Source organism: Sarcophilus harrisii, chromosome 4 (genome assembly GCF_902635505.1).
Source record: "Sarcophilus harrisii chromosome 4, mSarHar1.11, whole genome shotgun sequence".
Lineage (NCBI taxonomy): Eukaryota > Metazoa > Chordata > Mammalia > Dasyuromorphia > Dasyuridae > Sarcophilus > Sarcophilus harrisii.
In genome coordinates, this window is record NC_045429.1 from 322,860,548 (window position 1) to 322,886,338 (window position 25,791).

Below are 25,791 nucleotides of genomic sequence, written 5' to 3' on the forward strand. Positions count from 1 at the left end.
GACTGATCAAATTGTTTGAATACCAAATGTACATTTGCCTAAAAGACTATTTTAGAGAACTCACAAACAGAAAATAGGTGATCACCTAGGGGTCAGAAGAAGCAGTATAAGAACATTCTCAAGGTCTCACTTTGAGATAGATTGTGAGACATGGGAGACATTGGTACAGGATCACCCAGTAAGGTACATCAAAGAATTCTTTGTGCTCTTTGAGCAAAGCAGAATTGTAGTAACTAAAAACATACATGAGATGAGCAAATTTTGAGCCATTTCCACTCCAGATGGTCATATGGTCTATTTGTGCTCAACCTGTGGTACTGTCTCCTGAGCTCCTATTGATCTGATCAGCCACAGTTGGACATAGTGTGCCTTAATTCCAACATAGGATGTCATTTTGGTCTTCTTAGAGCATGAAGGACAACTAATCATTCCTTTTCCTTCTCCTTTCCCACTGCAAAAAAGAAAAAGAAAAACCAACCTGACTCAAGTATGACTCAATAGTCACTTTTGGCAGTATATGTTACCCTCTTTATCCCCCACTTCTCCACTGAAAGAAAAGGTACATTTTCTCATTTTGTTTTCAGAACAAGATTGGTCTTCATAATTAATTACATAGGATTCAGTGTGAAGAATCAGATTTGTTATTAAAAATTCGATTCCTACTTTTTTTTTTTTTTACATACCCACCCTGCCCTGGTTGTCAGTGAACTACTTCTGGAAGAACCAGTGGTAACATCACTGAAAAAAATGTAATCCATTTTATTGTGATGGAGCTCCATTCATATGTATTTCTTAGTGCTTCTTCTGAAAGGAAGAACTCATTCATCACTTTCCTTTCCAATTTGAAGTCTTCCTCTTCAAGAACACCAATCTCTAATTACACTTTGATGAAAATCTCTCCCAAGAAACTAATCGAAGATTAGTCTTGATGACCTCTTTTAGTCTCTTAATTAATTAGATTTCGAAGGTTAGCAGCAAATTTAAAGGTTGTTTTGTTTTTTCAAAACAAGTGATGCTAGCTCCCACTAGAGGGTGAGATTTGCTAAGATAAAAATGAATTTCATGCAATAAAGAACTTTGTCAGCATCTTTCTCTCTTCTTCCCACACTACATAAGTTTGCTGAACTTGAAATAGATTTCATATTGTCAGAAAGAAGGAAACCTCCATTGTATTAGTGATAAAAAAGTGCCTTTAGTAAATATTATTTAAAAATACTTCCTAAAATATATCTTTTTCTTTTAAACATTTAAACATCTATTTTGTATAATGGGGAGTGGAAAAAATTATAAAGTAAATAAGACATCATTTCTGGCCTCAAGGTCCCAGACAAAGCCCTTTTCTTTATTAGTAGACTGTTGTTAAGTTGTTTTCAGTTGTGTCTAATTCTTCTTGATTTCATTTGGGGTTTTCTTGGCAAAAATTCTTGTCCATTTCCTTTTACAAATGAGAAACTAAGACAAATTGAATTAAATGACTTGCCCACCTAGCAACATGCCTGAGGCCAGATTTGAACTCGGTATCAGGAGATATTAGGTCCCATACTCTACCCTATCACCTATCACTCTACCCTATCTATCACCTAGCTGCCCTTCATTAGCAGGAAATATTTCAAAACCATAATGCAAAGTACTTTCATTTATGTTAGTTTATAACTAATATTAATTCTCCATTTTATCATAACCATATCTTACTCTTGATTGGTATTTTGAATTTGCCTCTATTGATATGATTGCTTCTGAGAAGAGTAAGAATGATAATGGCAAACAACCATTTATTATGAATGTGAAAAATATTATGTTAGAGATTATGAGAGATCTGAAAATTGTTAAAATATAATCCCTTGTCCTCAGAGAGCTTACAATATATCAGGAGTGAAAAGACAACATGTATAACAGTCTAATGTTATAGAATTGTAAAGTATGTGGGAACCCAATGTATGTCTTATTGGATGGAATAAGGGCAAAAGTTGCATGTTCTTCCTCTCCTCTTCCAAAGCATCTGAGACCCCCTTGGGTTAGATGAAAGCTTAAAAGTCATTAGTTTGCTTTTGATGCTAGTTGTAGGGGGCATGAAAAGAGACCCTAGCACAATTGGGAGTTAAGTTTGGAGGACTTTCCATTGATCTAAAAGATTCTGAAAGCTGCCTCTATATGTATGATTAAAAAAAGAAGGCTTCTTGACTTAGGAAGTCAAGGAATACCACCTTCTCAAGAAGTTATAGCAACTGTTTTTTTTTTTTTTCTTTCTCATTTTTTTTCCTTTTTGATCTGATTTTTCTTGTGCAGCTTGATAAATGTGGAAATATGTTTAGAAGAATTGCACATGTTTAACCTATATTGAATTACTTGCTGTCTGGGGGCAGGGGAAGAAGGGAGGGAAAAAAAATAGAAACATAAGATTTTGCAATGACAAATGTTGAAAACTATCTTTGTATGTATTTTGAAAACAAAAAGGTATTATTTTAAATTTTTTTTAAAGTTATAACAGCAAATACCTTATACTGCAGATGACAGTAGTAGCTTGGTAGAGAATGATCAGAGGAAAGTTTCAGAGACAAAGAAAAGTACCATTTGTTATAGGAAGACTGGAATTTCAATGGATGATGGCTATGGAAGCAGAGTAAAAGAGTAGCTGAAGAAGCAAGATGGAGCAGCAGTGTCCAGGTACCTACCATGTTAATAATGGTGGTAGTAGTGGTGATAGAAATAGGAGTAAGAGTAGGAAAGGGAGTAGAACAATAATCACTAATATTTAGTGCTTTGAACTTTATTTACCAAGAACTTTACATATGGTTTCTGGGAGATGGCACGTGAAAGTTACCACAACCACAATTAGATTTCCTCATCTAGAAGTGTGGGACAGAACTCTCTTCTCCACTCAACACTATTTCTTTATGTAATCAATTGAATTGATTCAAATGTGATTGAATCAAGAGAAAGTTTGAAAATGAGTCTACTATTTAATCTCTTCTTATTTACTCTGCTATTCTGTCCTAAGCACATTCTTTGTTGTTTGACATAAGGCTCATGCCTGGTATTTTTTTTTTTTTTTGTAGAAAAGGCACTATTTGGGGGCTTAAGGTAGATATGAATAAGTGTATTTACCCCTGTCACTCACCTCTTGAAATTTTATCAAAAGGCTTGGAATGTAGCATGCAGAGATCTGGGTAGGATTGTGTTCTCTAAATTCAGAAATTAGGGGAAGGGTTATTATTGTTGCTCAGTTTTGTCTGACTCTTTATGACCTAGTGAGCCATATTGTCTAAGGGGGTTTTATTGGTGAAAACACTAGAGTGGTTTGCCATTTCCTTCTCCAGTGGATTAAAGCCAACAGAAATTAAATGCTTTGTCTAGGGTCAAATAACTAAAAGCATATGAGGTCAAATTTGAAATCAGGTCTTCCTTATGTGAAGCACAATGCTCTACTCACTGAGCTACTTATCTGGCTCCAGAAGAATGGAAAAAAGAAAATAAGTATTTATAGAATATCTAGTATGTTCCAGCCATGTGCTAAATGCTTTTAACAAATATTAGATCATATGATTCTCATAATAATTTTGTGAGGAAAATGACATTAGTATGAGCATTTTGCAATTGAGAAAACTGAGGCAAATGGAAGTTGTGATCTCTTTTCTGCTAGTTCCATGAACTCTGCTTGTGAGGATCTGATCCCTCTTCTGCCTGGTTCAATAACATTTCTGCCTGCTTCCAGAAAGGCAAACAATTGGATTTTAGTGGTGTTTAGTCCAGGAATTTGGAGTACCTCAAGAATGATAGTCGTGGCAAGTCTTCCCAATGGGGTGAGCTGTAAGCCACTTTTAGGGGGTGTGTGAGAGAGAGCCTTGAAAAATAAAATCTTTATCTACTCTCCTACCTGGTGGTGTTCATGTTTGTGGCTTAGTGGTCTGAAGCCTAGAGAGAACAGGATTGGATAATTATATAGACTTTTCTTTGGGGAAGGACTTAAGGGGGAATGCCTCCCACCATACATAATTGTTTGTAAGGTATGTTAGCAAATATCAGAGCATTTTATACCCTCTGTTGAAAGAAACTTTTAAAAAGTCTGAAACATGGAAAGGTTTGGGAAGTATCTGTTGCCAATCTGGACATAGGCGCTGCAATGTCATGTAGTACTGACATGTAAGCATATGATCCTCCTATCTAAATATGAGATGATTACTTCTGCCTGATAGGACCCCTCATGCCAATTTAAATAACTGTGAAAATGGCTTCTTCCCTTTATCTTCGGGAAAGGGATTTGCCCTCCACTAAAAAATAGCTTTGTCATTATTCCCCTGACAACCAAGGTTGAGTGTACCACCTTCCAGAGGCCCTGTCTGCAATGAATCAAGGAAGGATAAGGGAAGGGCTCTCTGGCCCAGCAGCTTCTCAGATCCAGCCTCCAGGAAGACATGATAAAGACAGATTGATTTTGGACATAGTTCTGGTTGAATTTCTCCAGCCATTCTGTTCCTTCCCTGGCTTGAAGTGACAATATTTATGTCCCTCCAAGTACTCTATAAACCCTCGAGAAACAATTCATAGCCTCCTTCACTAGAAGACCTACTTTATCCACTAAGATGATTCAGACAATTCCTTCCTAAAAAAGGAAAAGAGAACCAAGGTATGACATCGGTTGTGAGTTGCTCTTTTTTCTAATGACACAGAGGAAGTAAAAATGGCTTTGCATAAGTTATGGTAAATATGGGTTTAGACTATTCTTGAAAATATAAGAGAGTTCTAATCCCAGCAAAAGAAGAGGGCAGACCATTAGCAGAGGCTTCAAAAGAGGCAGAAATCTTGTATTACCTGATCTAGGGTTTCAAAGGGAAGGGGATATTCTGGCTGGTGAACTGAGGAACGCTTACTTCCAAGATGACAGTACCAGGAAAGCCTGGCAGAAGAACAAGCTACATGCATGCAAAGGAGGTCATGATAACTTAGCTATCTTTCTCCAGATGATTCTGGACCATAGAAACTGTGTCCTAAGAGTTATCATCTCTGTGATCACCATGCTGTGCTGCTCCTGTTCAGTGTTATGATTTTACATTAGGAGAACTAATGTGAATTGTGAAGATTTGTTATCTCCCACATGGTTAAGATTATTAAGATTTGGGCCTCAGTCCTTTGGGCACAGTAAATAGAGCAGTGGGCCTGGGAGCAAGAAGACTCATTTTTTAGAGTTTGATTCTGCCTTCAGATACTAGCTTTGTAATCCTGAGCAAGTCACTTCACTATGGTTGTCTCAGTTTCCTCAAATGGCAAATGAGCTGAAGAAGGAATGGCAAAACACTTTTTTTTTTAATCTTTTCCTTTTCTTTTATCTTTTATAAATACCCACATTAGTTATAAATGATCTATGAAGAAAGATACTCTCTGCTTCTAGAAAAAGAACTGATAAATAGAAATATGTATAGAATGAGTTCACATACTATATAAATGTGTGTATGTGTATGTGTGTGCTTATGCGTGTGTGTGTGTGTATGTGTGTGTCTGTTTGTCTGTCTAATGGTAGCCATCTCCAGGATGGGGAAGGAAGATACAAAAAAAAAGTTACACGATAACTTTATTACATATTTAAAAGGAATAGCAAATTATTCATAATAGATTTGCAATTTCACATGTAATCATCTTTTAAAAATTCTACTATCTTATGGAAATGCTTGTTTTATTTCTTAAGTTTCAGAATAAAATAAATATATATATTTTTAAAGGACATCTCAGCGTGTCCCTGAAGAATTTTGGAATCACTTGCGAGACATAGGATTCTCATGTCTCAGGCACAGGACCAACCGACATGGGGCGCCCACATCAAAGAAAGTTTTATGCTGTATGAGCAAAGTGGAATTGTAGTCACTTAAAAGAGACATGAGATGAGTAAATCTAGATCTATCTCCATTCCCAGTGCTCACATGGATTATTTGTGTCTGACCTGTAGTAGAGTCTTCCAAGTTCATACTGATCTGATCAGATTGACCCCTGACCCTGACCCCAGTATATGATGTCATCGGTCCTCTTTGAATATGAAAGACAGAAAACAACATTATATCTTATTGGTCAGATGCATTTATATATGGAAATAAGAGGATCTAATTCCAACTGAACCAGTGCTATATCCTTGCTAAATATCCTTCCCATGCTCTGGTAAGCCTTTTTTGTTAGGGGTTAGATAATTTATAAGCATCTTAATTTCTTTCTAATTCAAATCTGAACTACCATATTGACCTGAGTCAGGCATTACCTCCAGTAGTCTGTCTTGATTGCTAGTGCCTCAGCAGACAAGCTAAACCAGATTGAGGATAATTGAAAGACCTCAAACTGTCAATGAACATGAAGGATGAAGGTGGCTGAGGCAGACTCTGTGCTTGGCCATAGAAGATACCCAGGTCATCTACTGCATTCCAAGCCATCTCCAGTCATCCTGACTTTTGTCATGCCACTGGACTTTTATTGCTCTAGAAGAGAGAGTGAGGCTGACTATTTTGTGCAACTTTGCCTCCATTAAATCCCATTCATTTGCAAAACAAAACATCCCCACCATGATGTCATTGGTTTTCTTTGAAAACAAAGGACAAACAGCATATCTGCTTTAAGTCAAATATCTAACAGTAAACTTGAAATCAGAGCCATAAATAACACAAATAGCACCTTTTCCATGTACCCATATACATCTTTATTGTGGTGATTTCCTTTCAGGAACTTCAAGGCATGGGGTGCACAAATCTTTCATGACATTCTCAGAGTTGGGCCAACTCCTTCTAATGTGATTATACTTATTGGGTGAGTGTCTTTCATTTGACTATTTTTTTTTTTTTTTTTACCATTCCCACACTTATCAGCTGTGTGATGCTGGGTAAATCACTTAACCCTATTTGCCTCAATTTCCTCATCTACGAAATGGGCTAGAAAAGGAAATGGCCAACCATTCCAAAATTATTTTCCAATACATCTTCCAAGAAAACCACAAATGGGGTCACAAAGGGTAAAACAACTGAAAGGACTGAAGAACAACAAAACCATTACCTGCAAAAGCCATCAGTTTACCTAGGAAGGTGAAGCTCATGTATAAAAACAGTTTTGTCAGATAGATGAGAAATTCTGATGAAAAGGTGTATCTTATCCCATTCAGATTGCAGTTTCTCATTTTTTTAGTGGATCATTTCATATTTAATTATTGATAAATTTTTGAATAGACTTGGAAAGGAGATGAAGCTTTGACTAACTTAATTGCATAAGAAATGGCCAGGAGAGCAGCTGAGGACTCAATCAGTAGTCCAGGGATGGAGGAGAGGGCATGGAAATATGAGTGGTTGAACAGCTTTGCTCACTGTCCTGTTCCATTCTACCTCTGATTGATGTAGAAATCCTGCCCATCTGGACAAATAGTGCTAGTCCAACTCTATTATGCAGCATTTATTTCCAGGATATTTAAATATGATTTATGATTTTAGTTGAGGCTACACTCCTTTTTGTGTTTCATCTGTGGCACTTATGGTCAGGTCACAATGACATTTTAATCTAAAAAGAGCTATTAGAGTTCCTAAGGAGAAAGTTCTTTCAAACAATTTTTTAAGAAGGAGGAAAAAACAATAACAAAAACCCAAAGCAAGGGAAAAATGTGGTGAAACAGTGGGACAGAGGGAGAGAAAGATATCTTAAAAGGTCTGTATCATTCAGATATATTTGGTATTTGAGTACCATATACTGACCTCATGGGGTCTTGTTCTCAGCTTGCAAGCTGGGCAAGGTAATAATTAAAAAATTAACTCACAGCTTGTTTGCTTCAGGCTTCTCTAGATATATGACTGGATTGCTCAGGAATGATGGTATTCCCGGTTAGTACATGGGGCTTATTCATTTAAAATCGTCTAAAAAGCAGTGCTGCACAGTGCCATGGTCTCCATTTACATATGTATTTGCTTGCAAACTCTTATTAAAATGAATATAACCACAGACCTCATGTTTGCTTAGATTTATTTTACTCTTAATTGGTGTTTTGGGTTTATCAGCAACACTGGAGGCAGTGAGGGTAGTAATCAGAAGCTCTTTATAGATTATATTAATTTGGATACCTCTGTCCTTTATAGGAACATCTAAATTAAATTGGACAAAGTCTTCACATTTTTTGGTTGTCTTTCCCAATTCCACCTCCTTATTGCTGTAGTAACCTGGGAATCTCATGGAACCACATGAATAAATAGTGGGTATAAATACCAGTTTTTATTATTTTAAATGATTTGCAAATAATACTTTTTTTTTCTTAAGAATTTAAAAATTAGAATCAATAATCTTTTGTTTTTATATCATTTTCATTTCCAAATGGCAGTTAGGTGACACAGTAAATAGAGCACAGACTTGGAAACATCTTCCTGAGTTCAAATGTGGCCTCAGACACATAGGGGAGTCACTTAATTTTGCTTGGCTCAGTTTTCTCATATATAAAATGAGCTGAAGAAAGAAATAACAAACCACTACATTTTCAAATATATTCCTCCCAACTTATGACCAAAGAAGAACTAGAGAACATTAAGAAATGAAAAATGGACAACTCTGATTAAAAGTTTTTGCACAAACAAAACCAACAGAAACAAGATTAAAAAGGAAGTCTAAAACTGCGGGGGGCGGGGGGGGGGGGGAATTTTATAGCCAATGTTGCTAGTAAAGGTCTCATTTCTAAAATATATAAAGAACTGTGTCAAATTTATAAGAATACAAGTCATTCCCCAATTGATAAGTGATCAAAGGATATGAACAGACACTTTTCAGAGGACAAAATTGAAGCCATCTATAATCATATGAAAAAATGCTCTAAATCACTCTTGATTAGAGAAATGCATATTAAAACAACTCTGAGGTACCACCTCACATCTCTCAGATTGGCTAAAATGACAGGAAAAGATAATGATAAATGTTGGAGAGGATGTGGAAAAACTGGGACACTAATACATTGTTGGTGGAATTGTGAACTGTTCCAACCATTCTGGAGAGCAAGTTGGAGCTATACCCAAAGGGCTATAAAATTGTGCACATCCTCTGACTTAGCAGTGCCAATACTGGAATCTGAAGGAAATCATAAAAGAGGAAAAAGGACCCACATGTGCAAAAATGTTTGTAGCAGCTCTTTTTGTGGCAAAGAGCAGATGAAGAGTAGGTGGAAAGAGTAGGTGGAAAATGAGTAGATCAGTTGGGGAATGGTTGGATAAGTTGTGGTATATGAAGATAATGAAATATTATTTTTCTATGAAAGATGATGATCAAGTTGATTTTAGAAAGACCTAAAAAGACTTACATGAAGTGATGCTGAGTGAAACAAGCAGAACCAGAAATATGCTGTATACAACAAAAATGTGCAATGATCAACTAGAAAGACTTGGTTCTTCTCAGTGATTCAGTGATGAAGGCAATCTCAATAAACTTTGGATAGAACATGCCATCTGCATCCAGAAAGAGAACTATGGAGAATGAATATAAATCAAAACATGCTATGTTCACTTCTTTTTTTCTGTTTTCTTTTTCTTCTCCTATATTTTTCCCCTTTTGCTCTGATTTTTCTTTCTCAGCATGATTCATAAAGAAATATGTATTTAAAAACATTAATAACCAGAAAAAGCAAAGTTATATCTATAAACTCTCTGTTTTTCCCTCTTAGAAAAATATCCTCTGAAACAGAGAATAAATAAGAAAAAGAAAAAAAGATAAAGTTCAGTTAAACTAAAAGATACATTATGTCAACCAATATGTGCAATGTTTTACTCTCCGGAACTCCTATTATTCTGAAATGGGAAGGAGATACATTTTTCATCTCTTCATTAGGGATAGCTTAGTCCTTATAATTATACATCATTTAGTTGTTGGATTTTTATGTTTATTTTTTGTTTTTTCCATTCATTATTGTCATCATTTTTATATTTTTTCCTAGTTCTGTTTATTCTGCATTAATGCATATAAGACTTCTCATGTTTTTCTGAATTCTTCATCTTCATTATTTCTTACACCTTAGTGATATTCCATTATATTCACTTGTCATAATTTGTTTATATGGTTCTCAATTGATGGACACCTACTTTCTTTACTACCACAAGAAGTACTACTAGGAATATTTTGGTGTACATTTTAACTTTCTTTCTGTCTCTAACCTCTGAAGGTAGATACTTAACAATGTTATTTCTAGGTCAAAGGGTATAAACTTTCTTAACGCAATACTAAATTGTCTTTCAGCATGATTGAATCAATCCATAGTTCTACTAACAATGTATTAGTGTGCCTTTCTTTTTCCTTTAGTATTTACTGTTCTCATTTTTTAATCATTGTTGCAATGCCACTGGATGTAAGGAGTAAAGTCTAAGAATCTTAATATTCTTTTCTTCAGCACAATTATAGTTTACAATGTATCTCTGGCCCTTCATCTTCCATCTTCCTGAAGGCTTACAAAGAAGATGGAAGGACCATAGATTTAGAGTTGGATATGCTGGAAAGGATGTCAGAAATCATCTTAGTGCAATCCTTTCCTTTTACAGATGAGGGAACTGTGAGCCAAAGAGAAATGATTAGTACAACGCTATATAGATAATGAATAGGAGAGTCAGGATTTGAACCCAAATTCCCTGACTGCAAATGTAGAATTCCTTCCTAGAGCTACAAATTGTTTTTTTTTATTCTGTTGTCTGTAATAATTTGGTGACAGCCAGTTCTTCAATAAATCCTGCAAGGAAAATCTACAATGCACCAATTTCAGACTGTAGTGTGACATCTTTAGAATTACCACCTGTACAAATATCACACAATATATATAGCTAGTTTGTATTATTATTTCTTGCCTGTTTATAATCTCCACTGAATGACCATGGAATTTGAAGACAGAAGAGACCTTTGAGATCACTCAACCCCCCTCTCATTATATAGCTAAGGAAATTATGTGATAAACTCAAGGTCACAGATAGTTCAGTTGCTGATTAAAAGTTTGACTCTGTCTACAATTCGTGATAATAGGGCCCCTGTTAGTAATTCATGTTCGTTGAATTGAATTGGTTAGTCTGAGGAGGGGATCTAGAAAAATGGTTGATTTGGAAAACAGGGACTCCAAAGAACCTTAAAAGAAAAAGATGTCTTCCAATGAGGAAACCTCTTTTTCTAGCAGATTTTGTTTTGTATGACATGCAAGCCACCCTTAACTGCTACTCTTTCTGATTCTTGTCCATAAATCCTCCATAGAAGAGAATTGCCCTTTTCCAGTTTAAATTTGGCTCTCTTCCAGTAAATAAATCCCTCATTATACCCTTCATCAGTTTATGTGCAGAAGCAAGCCCAGGAAATAGGAAAGACTGCTGTATAGAACTGTGGGTATCATCCACTGCTTAAGCTAAGTCGTATTCAAGTCAGACTCAGGGGGGAAGTATTAAGTGAAGGCAGAATGTGTTGGTTGATGGGGGCATAGATTGGGTGGACTATTACAGAATTAGTAGAAGGGCAACAATGGAATCTTGAGATTTAGATCAATGGGATATTGAGGAAAGAAGAGATTAGAGGGAAAGGAGAGAAAAGAAACAAGGAAGAGAAAAAGAAAGGAAGACAGAAGAGAACTAAAAAGGATTGCAGAAATCTTCCTGTTCAAATTCCCTCATTTTGGTTCTCAGAAAACTCGAGCTTGAAGAAGTTACCGACACAAAGCTAATTAGTCATAGGGTCAGCATTTGAACTTAAATCTCTTGGATCAGTCCTGGGTTTGGGGTGGAATATGCTCCAGACCTAGGTCTGGTGGAGGATGGATTCAACTCTTGGAGGCCCCCTGGGTGTGCGGTCTTGGGAGAAGTAAGATTCGCCCTTGAACTCAGCGGCCCCAAGGGGCCGCTCAAGCCAAGATCTGGCTCTGTATACGTGGCAATGGGGAAAGGAGGGTCTTAGTTCCGACCTTTTTCCAAAACTGTAACTGAGGGCTGACAGTGCGGCGACACGCAATCGGGGACTGTCCAGTTCACCCCAGGGCCCAGGGCTTTAATGCTTAGCACCAGGAATAAGCAGGAGGGAGGGAAAGGGAGTGGGAGGAGGAGCAGGAGCCCGTGGTAGCTGCTCAGCTCCGCCCAGACAGGAAGAAGCGCCCCGGACACAGCGCACATTGGGCCGAGAATGGAGGAGTCGCCACCGGTGAGCCAGCCCCGTGTCCTCTGAACCGGAGAAGCTGCCGTGCTGCCGTCGTTCCAGCCACTCCAGCACGCCCGCCTGCACTGCCCTCTCGGAGCAAGAAGCGAGCCCGCATCCATGCCGGTCCCGCTGCGCCGGCTCCTGCAGCTGCTGGCGCTGCTGCTCTTACCCCTGCCGGGTCCCGGGGTGAGTGAACTTACGAACGGTCGGGTGATTGACAGGAGGGTCCCTTCCACCCCACTCCACGATCGAATCCAGACTAGGGCCCAGGCTGGGAAGTTGCTCAGGATAGTTAAAAGAGGGGTCTGTGCGCTCTGGAGAGCAGAGAATAGGAGCTATGCGGCCCGAGAAACGTGGAACTGGGGACCGTGCGCCCCGGACAACTGAGAGCCGGAGGTGGCAAACCTTGGGGAGTAGAGAGCAGGGGCTGTGCGTCTTGGAGAGCTGAAAGCAGGGGTTGTGCGCTCTGGAGATCTGAGAACGGGGGTTGTGCACAGAGATCTGGGACTGCCAGGAAGGCACGAGGAAGGAATGACTTGGAACAGCTTTGGGGAACCTTTTGGTCAGGTCACTGCCCCTTTGGTTTGCCCCCCCTTTCCTCTACCGAGGCCAGAGTCCAAGCCCAGGTGCTCGCCACCCACTCCTTTTCGGGGTCCTCTGCTTCTGGGAAACGCCCGATCTGACTGAGGCTTCTAGGAGGGAGAAGGAGGAAGTTGTGGAGCCGGGAACACCACTTTGCTGGGCCGTTGGTTATTTGGAAATCGTCTGGAAAAAGTTCCCCTCTGTTTTGTAGAAAGGGAGCTCCCAGAGGAACCTTACTTCTTGTAGGCAGTTTAAAGGATACTGGTGTCCCCGTAAGCTGCTTACTTAGCCCTAGGATCATTTTGCCCTTTATTTTTTTCGGGCTGTGTGTGGGGGAATATAGTGGTGGGAGACCAAATGGGCTGGTTGATTTGTTTAAACAGGTGACTGACTCCACCTCCCAGGTAATGAGTCCAATTCTATAAGTCTTTTGTCAGAGCTTGCTATCAGTCAACAAGCTGTTTATTAGGTACCTACTAGGTGCTTTCTGGGGCAGTGTGATAGAGGGAAAAAGTTCTGGCTCTGGAGTATGAGCACCTGGATTTAAATTCTACCTTTGACATATACTAGCTGTATAGAACCTTAAGTGACTTAGCTTTCCAAGACCTCAGTTCCTCATCTATAAGAAAAGTAGGTTGGACCAGATGGCTTCTGAAGCCCATTCCAACATAACATCTTTGATCCTAAGTGACAGATACTATGTATACAAAGAGAAATGATTCATCCCCTGACCTCAAGGAACTTACATTCTATGAGAAAAGTATGAACACACACATAAGCATACAAGATAAATTTTTTTTGGGGGGGTTGAAATTATTAATTGGAATCATTAAGTCAAAAACTATATGGCACCCCTTGGAGGCAGTCAATATCTCAGTGGATAGTGCTGGACCTGGAGTCAGAAAGACTAGTTCAAATCTAGTCTCAGACACTTCACAGATCACACAGCTTTTATGACCCCTTTTGGGGGTTTTCTTGGCAAAGAAATTACTCTTCTTTGTATGAATGTTTTGCCATTTTCTTCTCCAACTCATTTTATAGATGAGGAAACTGAGTCATACAGAGTTAAGTGATTTGCTCAGGGTCACACAGCTATTTGGTGTCTGAAGAAAGATTCATAGTGAGAAAAATGAGTCTTCCGGACTCCAGACCTGGCACTAATGGGCATAAATAAAGAGGGATGGCCTGTATAAACCTCGGAGTTAGATGTTGTGTCTTGTGGGAAGAACAGGAAGGGTAGTTTGATTGGATTTGAGAAGGAAGAGACTGGAGATAGGGAAACCAAAGTGGAGGCTCCAGGTGAGAAGTGATAAGGGTTTAAATGAGGGGTGGTGGCTTTGTGCCTGGAGAGAAGGGGGATGAGTAACAAACTGTGGAGAAACAATCCACAAGACTTGTCAGCTGTTTGGATATGTGGGTTGAGGAAGAATGAAGAATTTTTAATAGGTTATTCCTAGTTTGGAAGCCTGTAGAATGGAATACTAGTGTTACTTTCTACAAAAATAGGAAATGGGAAGAGGAAGGAAAGGACAGCTTTCCTTTGATTCTTACTACAACCGTGGGAGGTCTGTACTGTTATTATCCCCATTTTACAGTTGAAGAAACTTAGGCAATAAAAGGCTAAGTATCTTGCCCAGGGTGTACACACCACCTGAGGTTGTATTTGAATTTAGGTCTTCCTGACTCCAGACTCCCTACTCTCTTTTACTTGACACCTAGCTGGATGCATTGAGATGAAAGATAAAAGGGTTTGGATTATATGTTCTGTTTAAGCTGCCTTAAATTAAGATATCCAGTTGCAAATGTCCCCTAGCCTATTGATGTTGGGATTGGAGCACAGTAAAGAGATAGGGGCAGAAACAGACACACAGAGAAAGACAGAAACAGAGAGAGTATAGGATTGCATATATAGATCTGAGTGTCATATTATAATTGATCATGAAAAAAGATAAGGCTTTGGGGTGTGTGATATAGTAAATGATCTAGCAAAATAGAGAAGGAGCCATTAGGCTGATAGGAGGGAAATCAGAGAGCATTGTCATGACAACGGAGAGAGCAGATCATACCCAGGAGACCTAGGAGGAGGGTGGTCTTTACTGCCAAATGCTTCTGAGAGGTCAATAAAACATGGATTTGTACTGGATTGAGGAAAAGCCACTGAATTTATCATTTGAGATCATTAATAGTTTGAGGAAGAATATTTTCAGTTGAATAATGTGTTTGAGAGAGTAGGAGGAGAGGAAATTTTTTTTTCGATAGGTGTTTGACTGTAGGTTGTTTGTCCTTCCTTCTCCTAGAGGATCATTCCATGAGGGAGGTGATGCTATGACATGCAAGTGAATTGGATTGAAGTGAGGGAGGGCTGTGCAAGATCACCTCACTTTCCCCTCCAAAGCTATCTGAGTCCAATGGCAAAATATAAATCAAGACTACTAGAGATGGCCCTCCAGGGAAGAGAAATATAGTCATATATCTGGAAAATATGATAAGGTCAAGGGGGGATTTTTTAAAGATGGAGGAAACTTCAGTATAGACAGCAGGGCAGGGATCAGTAGGAGACCGAAGGGATGATCATAGAGGCAAGCTGCTGGTGGAGATAGTAGGGAATATGGGATAGGGTAGCAATATAACTTGGTGTAATGGCAAAAGATCATTGATTTGGAATTAAACATCTGGGTTCTAATCCTGGATCTGTAGCCACAGGCAGGTTACCTAATCCCTCTGCCTAAAGTCCTCATCTATCAAACCAAGGAAGTGGATCAATCTACTTCAAATTCAACTCTAAATCTGTGATCCTAAATAGAGAGTTGGCCTTGGCCAGGAGAAGGGCCATCTTTTCTTCAGTAACAGAGGAAGGAGAGAATGTGGGATGTTGTCAAAGGGTTTTGAGATATCCATTTGGGGAGAAGGAATTCAAAATTAATTACCTCCTATTTCTTAGTAAAGTATGGAATAAGGGCTTTTGCTGGGAGAGTGGAGAGAGAAATGTGGAAGGCTTGAGAAAGGGAGAGAACACCCTTTGTTAGATTAGAGAATTAATTTAGGAAGGAGTGAAAAGACTGCTTTGTGTCAAATGAGAACCCTGGTGAAATTAGATGATATCAATGTGTAATGTACCCAATGAACTTGATTACATGATTTTCTTCACTGTTCAGTAGTATATAAATCCAAGGGGAATAATCTGGGAGTTAGGGACGGGGTTGGCAAGGCATGAGTAGTGATAGGACAAGATGGGGGGTGGGGGAAGGTTTCTAGAATACAGGATAGTATAACATGGAATTGTTTAACTATAGATATCAAGTATGGAAAGGGAGTGATGGCCTGGGAGAATACTGCCAGAAAACTGGTTTAGAAGTGAGACTTAGGAAAATGTGGCTCAGTGGATAGAGCACTGGGCTTGGAATCAGGAAAACTCATCTTCCTGAGTTGAAATCCAGGCTTAGACACTTTCTAGATGTGTCACTTGATCCTGCTTACCTCAGTTTCCTCATCTGTAAAATGAGTTGGAGAGAAAATGGCAAACCACTCTTGGATCTTGCCAAGAAAACCCCAAATGGGGATTATCATGAGTTTGACCTGATTGAAACAAGTCAACAACAGCAAGAAAGGATTAAATAAAAAAATTTCTGCATGGAGGTGGAATATGTTTAAAACGATGAATTGGAGGATAGTGTGAGCTCCTTGAAGGCAGAATCTGTATTTTTGCCTTTCTTTGCATTCTCAGTGCTTAGCATCATGCCTATCATATATTAATTATTTAATAAATGGTTATTGACTGACTGGCCCTTCTAGAGTATGACTGAAGTGGTGTGAAGGGGGATGTCATGAGAGATTATAGTGAAGTTCCTGGTATAAAGTCAAGGATTGAAGAGAGGAATAAAAAGACATTTGATTTGATAAAATAGATATTGAACTTCAAAAAGGAGGAAGAATCATCTGGATCCTAATTGACAGCTGTTATAAGCATCTGTTTTTTTTGTTTTTGTTTTGTTTTTTACTGCAATCAGGCTCACACAGATCATAAATGTCTGAGGTCTCATTTGAACTCAGGTCCTCCTCTACTCTATTCACGGCACTCCCCAGCTGTCCTAAGCATCTCCATTTGTATCATGTCCAAAGTACTGTGTAATAAGGACTGTTCAAAAGACAGTCTTGTCTTAGACTAGAAACAGGACAACTTTCTGTTGCTTTAGCTGGTACCTCCATTTCTTCTTGAGCTTCTTAGATCTCCTGAACAAACTGCCCCTAGAGAAGCTGACAACTTTGTTCTTAGTGAGAATAGGAGGATTAGCAAGTCTCTAAGTCCATTCATTCTCATTTGTGGAAATGCCCACATTATTTTCCTTTTTTTAAAAAAAGCAAACATTTAACATATTTAACATATATTGGATTACTTGCCATCAAGGAAAGAGGGTGGGAGGAAAGATGGGAAATTTAGAATACAAGGTTTACCATATCCATGCATATATTTTGAAAATAAAAAACTTTAATTAAAAAAAAGAAAGAAATAGGAAGGAAAAAAAAAACAATCCAAAACCCCTCCAAAACTTTGATGAATTATCACAAATAGGTAGACAAGCATTTTCACAACCTAAATCTATGTTCTTTTGCTGGAGGTCTCTTGGTATTATGAGATTTGGGTGCCTTTTAGAAGTTAAGACTTCACATAGTTCAGTGTATGGGTTGGTGATCCTTGTAAGACATCCAGGAGGCACTAGTAAAACCACTTTAGAACTTTAAGTATCTTATTGGTTTGTTTTCTCCTTTTAAAAACATCCCTATAGTTGTTTGAAAACTATTTGCATCTGATTGTTCAGTCACTGGGCTCTGGATATAGGGAAGTCAATAGATATACAAAGCACTTTCCAAATATTATCTCATTTAATTCTCACAATTATCATATTAGATAAGTACTGTTATTATCTCTATATTCTAGAAGAAATTGAAGCAGACAGGGTCACACACTTAGGAAGTGACTGAAGCTGTATTTGATTTCAGGTCTTCCCTATTCCAGCTTATGTATTCTATTCACCTACTTATCATAAATGTCCCAAGTGAGTACTTATCAATTCCTGGTTTGGTGCTCTAACCTCTGGGTTATAGAGCTATTCTAAATATATGTTCTAAGCTACACTTTGCTGGGTAATTATAGTAAGTGTTTATCTTTTGGTTGGAAGAATTTGGATTTTTTAATTATCTTAAATAGCATTGTACAAGTTTTGGATATTCTATGGCAGATATATGCCTTTAGCACAGATGCGTAGGCTTGTTAAGTGATCTCTACAGTTCAAAAGGCAGGGTACCTGGTAGGTACCTGCCCGTATGGGGGCATTGACATGTGTGGAAAATGAATTCTTCAGAATGAACTTTGAAGCAATACTCTATGAGCAAACACAATATGGCTTATGCTCCTGGGTAAACAAGATTTTGGAAATGGGACAATAATGATGAATTTGGTGGTGAATTTTGAAAAATAACTTCTGTTTCATTAAAACAAAGCTCATCAATATGCATTTGTAATAAACAAGAAAAGAAGAAAAAATAGTTTTTCAGTGAAACAAAGCTAATCATTATGTATTTATAATACACAATTTTGGCTCTAGAAAAGAAAAATAGTATTCCAATACAATAAAGTTAATCATATTTATAACAAACAATTTTATCTCTATAAAAGAGAAAAAAGCAAAAAGCAATAGTGTTTCAATAAAACAGTTAATCATTATATATTTATATAAACAATTTTGGCTTTAAAAAGAGAAAAAAGAAAAAATAACTAGTATTTAAAAAGATGGATAGTTATTTGATTACTTATTCTCAGAAACAGAACAGGAAAGGAAATGGGTGTAAGGTAAAGGTTGTTAACCTTTTTGATGTCATGAATTCATCGGGTATTCTGGTGAAAACCTATGAAGTCCTTCTCCGAGTAATGTCATAAATACTTAGGATTACAAAGGAAGCCAAGTATATTAAAATATAATTATCAATTTAAAAAAAAAACATCGAGTGTAAGAAACTCTGATAGCTGATAGAGAGTTGAGCCATAGTCAAGAAGAACCAGCTTCTGATTTTGATTCAGACAGGCACAAACTGTGACTCTGGGCAAGTGTCTCTGAGCCTCAGATTAAGAACCTCTAAGGCTAAAAGCTGTAGAATAGTGTGTAAACAAAGTGAAAAAACAACAATGTGGACTTTAAGGGGGCTATTAATTTTAAAAAATTATATTTGTTTTGACTCTGTCCTACTATACTACACAGGAGAAACTTACCAAATGCTTGTTGGTTGATTGGGGGAATAAATATGCAAAAAAGTGACATATATTCCTCTAATTGAAACTTGTGGCCTACTCATAACAGGTGTGTGTTTCTTCTTGAACATTATTTTTTAGAAAGTCACTCAACTATATTGGAAAGCCATTATTAGAGAGACTGTCTTTGCAGACTTTTTTTTTTTTAACCTTGAAGATATATAGATATATATATATATTTTTTTTTAATTTCCCAATTGACTGAACAATGAAGAGAAAATAAGAATCTGCTGTGGCTTGTGTTTATTTATTTCAAAAGAAAGAAAAAAATGTAAACTTGACAAAGCCACCATAGACTATTCCCTAATTTAAAAAAAGTTCTTTGGTATATATTAAGATTATATAAGATTACTTGAAAAATTCAATCAGAACTGAAGGCCTAGGCCTTGACAAATAATCTCCACAATTCAAAAGGGAGGGTGTTTATCAGGTGCCTGCATATATGGAGGCATTGCCATATGTGAATTTCTCAATCCTATTCCACATTTCCATGATGATTAATGTCAAGGGAAGCCTAAGACAAGGAAATGTGTACTTGTTCTAAGTCCAAATAGTTAAAAAGAATTCCTTATAGATCTTTTATGTGTCATGGAGCCCTTTGATCTAATACCCAACTTCTTACAGTGTGGGTCACAATCCCAAATGGGGTCTCATAACTGAATGTGGGGGTCCCCAGATTTTATTATCAGTAAATGTTTGATTTGTATACCTATTTTATATACCTATATAGCTGGGGTCATGTAAAAATTTCTCGGCAAAAAGGATTCATGAGTGGAAAAAGTTTAAGGAACATTGGTGTAGAGAAGGCTAGAGACTTTTTCTTGGAAGAAAGTTTTAAAATGCATCAACTAAAATACATATGGTTGCAAAAAAAACCCAACATGTAGAAATAAAAGTTACCAAAACATGTATTAAGGAAAAATAGATAAGTTCATGTCCCCTAGAGTAAGAAGAAGCCCTCCATAGGATTTTGTTGAAACTGATGATGTGCTGATTTCACCAAAATTCAAGAATATAATAGGACCTACTTAAAGGAATTCAGGACTATTCAGGGGAATAGTTTACTATTCCATACAGGAAAAAAACTAAATGGATTAACAATGTCCATTGCCCTGATTATGACATGAAATTAACTGACCAGTGCACTTGGTACATTGGGAGAGACAGCTAGATGGCACAGTGGATAGAATACTGGGCTTGTAATCAGGACAATTCAGCCTCAATCATTTAGTATCTCTGTCAACTTGAACAAATCACTTAACCCTATTTGCTCAGTTTCCTTATCTGTAAATGAGCTGAAGAAGGAAATGACAAATCATTCCACTATCTTTGCCAAGAAAGCCCCAAATAAAGTCATGAAGAGTTGAACATGACTGAATTACACCTATCTGGCTGGGACAGCCATTCCAGGTGCATTCAGAATAGACAAGGAAGGAGAAGAGTGCATTTGCTTTTAATGATCCCAAGCTACTCTCCATCATGAAGACCCATCTTTTCATGATGCTTTTTAGCTTGCAAATCTTAGAGCACTACAGAAAAATGAATGGGTGGGTGACGCAAAGGACAAATAAGATGTGCATGGTGGATGAAAGGACTCTTGTCACATATTTCTAATGATATTTTGTGCTCAAGAAGTAAAATATGGGATATCATTGAGGAAATATACAATTAGAAAAGGTGAACTATCATGTTTGAAAAATAATAATTGATTTCCTTTGTAATCATAGGTAAATTTAAAAAATGCATTTAAAAATATTCTTCTGATAAGGGCTCTTTTTTATTGGTACTGTTGTTATTGGGATTAAGCCTAGGTGAAATGGGGAGAAGAAAGAACCAAAGAAAAGGGGTCCATAAGCTTTATCAGATTACCGGAGATGTTTTTGTATTATCAAAAAAAATACTTTGCACGTAAGGGAAAGTGTCTAGAATGTAGTGTATTTCCTGTGGAGGATCCATGGAAGAAGATATAACTTGGAAGTACCTAACTCATTTAGACATTGATATCCTATTTCAAGGTTTGCACAGCCCTTTACATACATTTTTTTTTTTCTGTTGAGGCAATTGGGATTAAGTAATTTACCTAGGGTCACACAGCCAGGAAGTGTTAAGTGTCTGAGGTCAAGTTTGAACTCAGGTCCTCCTGATTTCAGGTCTGGTGCTCTATCCACTGTGCCACCTAGCTGCCCCTTTATATACTTTTTTGATTCCATATTTGATTCACTGAATTGAGTGAGATAATTGAATGGATCACAGTTCAATTGAAATAAAGAATTAAACTGGAATGTTGGAAATAGAGCTTCTCAGAATTCAGAGAATCCTTTTAGAAAAATATTCTTTGTAATTTTTTTCAATCAATAAACATTTGTTTTCTCTTCTACTCCCTGCCTCCCCACTCCTTCATGAATAATAACAGAAATGAAAAAGAAAACTTATAACACATATGCATAATTAGACAAAGTAAATTCCTTCAGTGGCCATGTCCGAAAATGTCTCTCCTATATTTTGTGTCTGTCATCTCTCCATCAGGAGTTGAGTAGTGTGCTTCATCTTCAGTCTTCTGGAATAGTGATTTGTCATGGCATTGATCAGAGTTCCTAGTTCTTTCAAGTTGTTTCTCTTTAAAATGTTGTTATTATATAAATTGTTCTTTTGGTTCTGCCCATTTCACTCTCCATCATTTCATGGAGGTCTTCCCAGTTTTCTCTGATGCTATCCATTTCATCATTTCTTATGGCATTCCATTACATTAGTATACTCTTAATTTGTTGAACCATTGCTCCATAGGTGGGTATCCTCTTAGTTTCTGAGGTTTTTTTTTTTGCCACAGCAAAAAGAATGGTTGTACATGTTTTTAGGCATGTGAAATTTTTTATTCTTTTTTTTATTTTTTATTTTTTTGCTATCCTGGTAGTGGTATCCCTGGGTGAAAGGTTATGCACCCTTTTTTAAGAGTCATAGAATTTTATAGGGAATGAAGGGAGTCCTACCAAATTCCTTCTATGACACAGACATGGTACTGATACCTAAACCAGGTAGGCTGAAAACAGAGAAAGAAAATTATAGACCAATCTCCCTAATGAATATTGATGCTAAAATCTTAAATAAGATATTAGCAAAAAGACTACAGAAAATCATCTCCAAGATAATACACTATGATCAAGTAGGATTTATACTAGGAATGCAGGGCTGGTTCAATATTAGGAAAACAATCAATATAATTGGCCATGTTAATAACCAAATTAACAAAAACCATATGATCATCTCAATAGATGCAGAAAAAGCATTTGATAAAATCCAACATCCATTCCTATTAAAAACACTTGAGAGTATAGGAATAAATGGACTTTTCCTTAAAATAATCAGCAGCATCTATTTAAAACCATCAGTAAGCATCATATGTAATGGAGACAAACTGCAACCATTCCCAATAAGATCTGGAGTGAAACAAGGTTGCCCACTATCACCCTTACTATTTAATATTGTATTAGAAATGCTAGTTTAGCAATAAGAGCTGAGAAAGAGATTAAAGGAATAAGAATAGGCAATGAGGAAACCAAATTATCACTCTTTGCCGATGACATAATGGTATACTTAGAGAACCCCAGAGATTCTACTAAAAAGTTATTAGAAATAATCCACAACTTTAGCAAAGTTGCTGGTTATAAAATAAGCCCACATAAGTCATCAGCATTCTTATATATCACTAACAAAATCCAACAGTCAGAGTTAAAAAGAGAAATTCCATTTAAAGTAACTACTGATAATATAAAATATTTAGGAATCTATCTGCCAAGGGAAAATCAGAAACTTTATGAGCAAAATTACAGACCACTTGTCACACAAATTAAGTCTGATCTAACCAATTGGAAAAATATTAAATGCTCTTGGATAGGGCGAGCAAATATAATAAAGATGACAATATTACCTAAACTAATCTATTTATTTAGCGCTATACCAATCAGAGTCCCAAAAAACTATTTTAATGACCTAGAAAAAATAACAACAGAGTTCATATGGAAAAACAAAAGGTCAAGAATTTCAAGGGAATTAATGAAAAAAAAAAAAAAGAGTCATAGAATTTTAGAAAAGGAGGTAACTCAGCTGGTCATGCCCATAATCCCTGATATTGGGGGAAACTAAGGCTGGTGGATTTTGTGAGTTTGGGAGTTTTGATCAGAATTAGAGTCAAAATCACTCAGGTGGCCATATTAAGTCCAACCTGTGGGAGCAAGGGTCTTTGGGATTTCCTAAAAAGAGGCAAACTGGCCCAGATTGGAATAGGGGGAAGGAAGGAAGGAAACAAGGAAGAAAAGGTTTGTTTCTTAGAGCAGAGCTTCTTAAATTTTTTCACTCATGACCCCTTTTTGCCTGAGAAATTTTTATACTATCCTTGATTTACAGGTATATAAAATAGGTATACAAATCAAACATTTGCTGAAAATAACTCAAAGAAATTTATTTTTAAGCAATTCTTTGGTATACATATAATTTTACCATTTATTAAAAATGAAAGCAAGTTTGTTTACTAATAAGATGGATGTGCTTCTTTATTTTTACATAAAGAATTAAATCTTGGCAGAATATTTGATACCTTTTACTGTTGCCAAAGTTATCTGTTTCTGATGGTCTTTAAGGTCCCTTCCAACTCTCAATTTCCGATTGATAGATGCCTTCTGTTTCTGGGTTTTAAAAAGGCCTTCATGGAAAAGAGAGAATTTGAATTGGGCTTTGAAGGATGGACAGGGCTTAGATCAGAAAGGCTGGAGATGGCACTGGGGAAATAGCCTTTCAGGAGTTAGGGTGAAATTGCCTCATGCTGTCCATTAAGTAAGAGGTTTATAATTCAGAGTAGGGAGACTTTTTTTTTTTTTCCTTCAGATGTTTTTGTTCATCCCAGCCTAGATGATAAAACTGGTTTAGGATCACATTAATTGTCTACCAAATGTATGTGAGGGGCCACAAAGAATGCATCTCCTGGTCTTGCTTTTGATTTATTCTGATTCTAATCTGCTTATGTTATCTGCATCTGTTATCCCAGTGTGAGATTTTGTGGCATTTACTGAAGTCAGAAACGAGAGTGCGTCATTAATGGGATAATGTCAAGGCTTGTGGGCATGACATTTACTGTGGCTGCAGAAACTTGATTCTAGATGGTGGGTGCCTACACAGTCATCAACATTAACCCTCTGATGCATCTATCTATTCAAGTCATTGAGGCAGCAGATACTCTTCCAGACATACAAAGAAAAGGAATAAGTATTTTTCTAATTCCATTTATTTTATGATTCTTTAAAGTAGAATATGTAATTCCACTTTTAATACTTAATTTTTATTTTTAAATCTGAGCCTATCCCACCAATCCTTTTTTCCCTAGAATGTCAGGTAAGACCTGTACCAAAGAATAAGGTTCCCTCCAGTGACGGAGGAGAAAAAGTGCTGGACTTTTCCGGGGTAAGAAAAATACACATAACAACTAAAGGATCCCCAAGAACAATTCTGATTGGACTTTACTAATTCTTGCTTCATCCAAGAACAATCATGCTCACTTGGAATTATTTGGAAGACTCCTTCCTTCCTTCCTTCCTTCCTTCCTTCCTTCCTTCCTTCCTCCCTTCCTCTCTTCCCTCCCTCTTTTCCTCCCTCTATTCATATAGAGTATTATATCCTTACCCACAGATGCTCTTAAAGGCATTTTTTCCCTCTCCCTCTCTTTGGATATCTTCTTTCTTAAGGGATAGCCTTTCTTAAAGATTACCCCTTAAGCCAAAACCAATCTGATTCTCTGGCCACCAATAAATCCTAGACTAAGTCCCATTTAGTCATTGTTTGAGTCTTGATTGACTCTGATTGAATGCAAATAACAATTGTTTCTGCTTTGGCCATAAATCCTGAGAGTCTTCCCCTCCCAGATTCATTTATTTATTTAGATTTTTTTCTAGACTAGTTGAAAGAGGAGATTCTTTTCCTCAATTGCTACCTAACCTTAATCACTGAGTGGGTGTTGCCTCAGTCAAACTGAGATCTATGGAAGATCTTAGCTTAAAAAAAGATGAAGGTCATTCCATTTCATCAGCCATCTCCAATCTTCTTGATCTTTATCTTGCCACTGGACCCAGATGGCTCGGGAGGGAAAAGTGAAGCTGGTGACCTTGCATAGCTCTTCCTCACTTAAATTCCGTTCACTTGCATGTCATAGTATCACTTGTCCTTTTTGAGAATGAAGGACAAACGACAACAAACTCAAAGGGAAGCACAATGGAAAGTGCATCTACTTAAATGGCAGTACCTGTGTGAGCCAGGGAATATAATTCAAATGCCTACGATTTGTGTGATTACAGGCAAGGCACTTAAAATTTCTCTGTGCCTGGACTATCACAGTAACTTTTTGATTGATCTTCCTACTTTACCCCATCCAGCTGCCAAAGTGATTTTCCTTTAGTACAACTATCCCCTCCAGTGACTCAACTTGCCTGCAGGATCAAATATAAAACCCTATGTTTGGTCTTAAAAAAACCTTTTATAAACCCTCCCTCTCACCCCCCACTCCCCACCCGTCATCTTTCCAGATTTCTAGAACTCTGTGATCCAATGACACTGTCCTCTCTATTCTTTCACAAGACACTCCATCTCCTAACTGGGCATTTCTCCTGGTTCTTCTGGCATTTTCATTGGATTCCCTCACCCTACCTCCTATCCCTATGCTTGGAATGCTCTCCCGGCTTCCCAGCTTAAACCCTGCTTTCCACAATAAACTTTTCCCATTCCCC

At 37.4% G+C, this 25,791-nt stretch overlaps 1 protein-coding gene across 1 annotated transcript in view; it reads left to right on the forward strand.

The window, feature by feature from the left end:
- The first annotated feature begins 11,916 nt into the window (after positions 1-11,916).
- Positions 11,917-25,791, forward strand: part of ERN1 (endoplasmic reticulum to nucleus signaling 1) — a 133,618-nt gene continuing 119,743 nt past the window's right edge. The window contains exon 1 of the mRNA XM_031965879.1: positions 11,917-12,324. Coding sequence (XP_031821739.1) covers positions 12,256-12,324 — 69 coding nt within the window. The 5' untranslated portion in view covers positions 11,917-12,255. The remainder of the gene's footprint in view (positions 12,325-25,791) is intronic.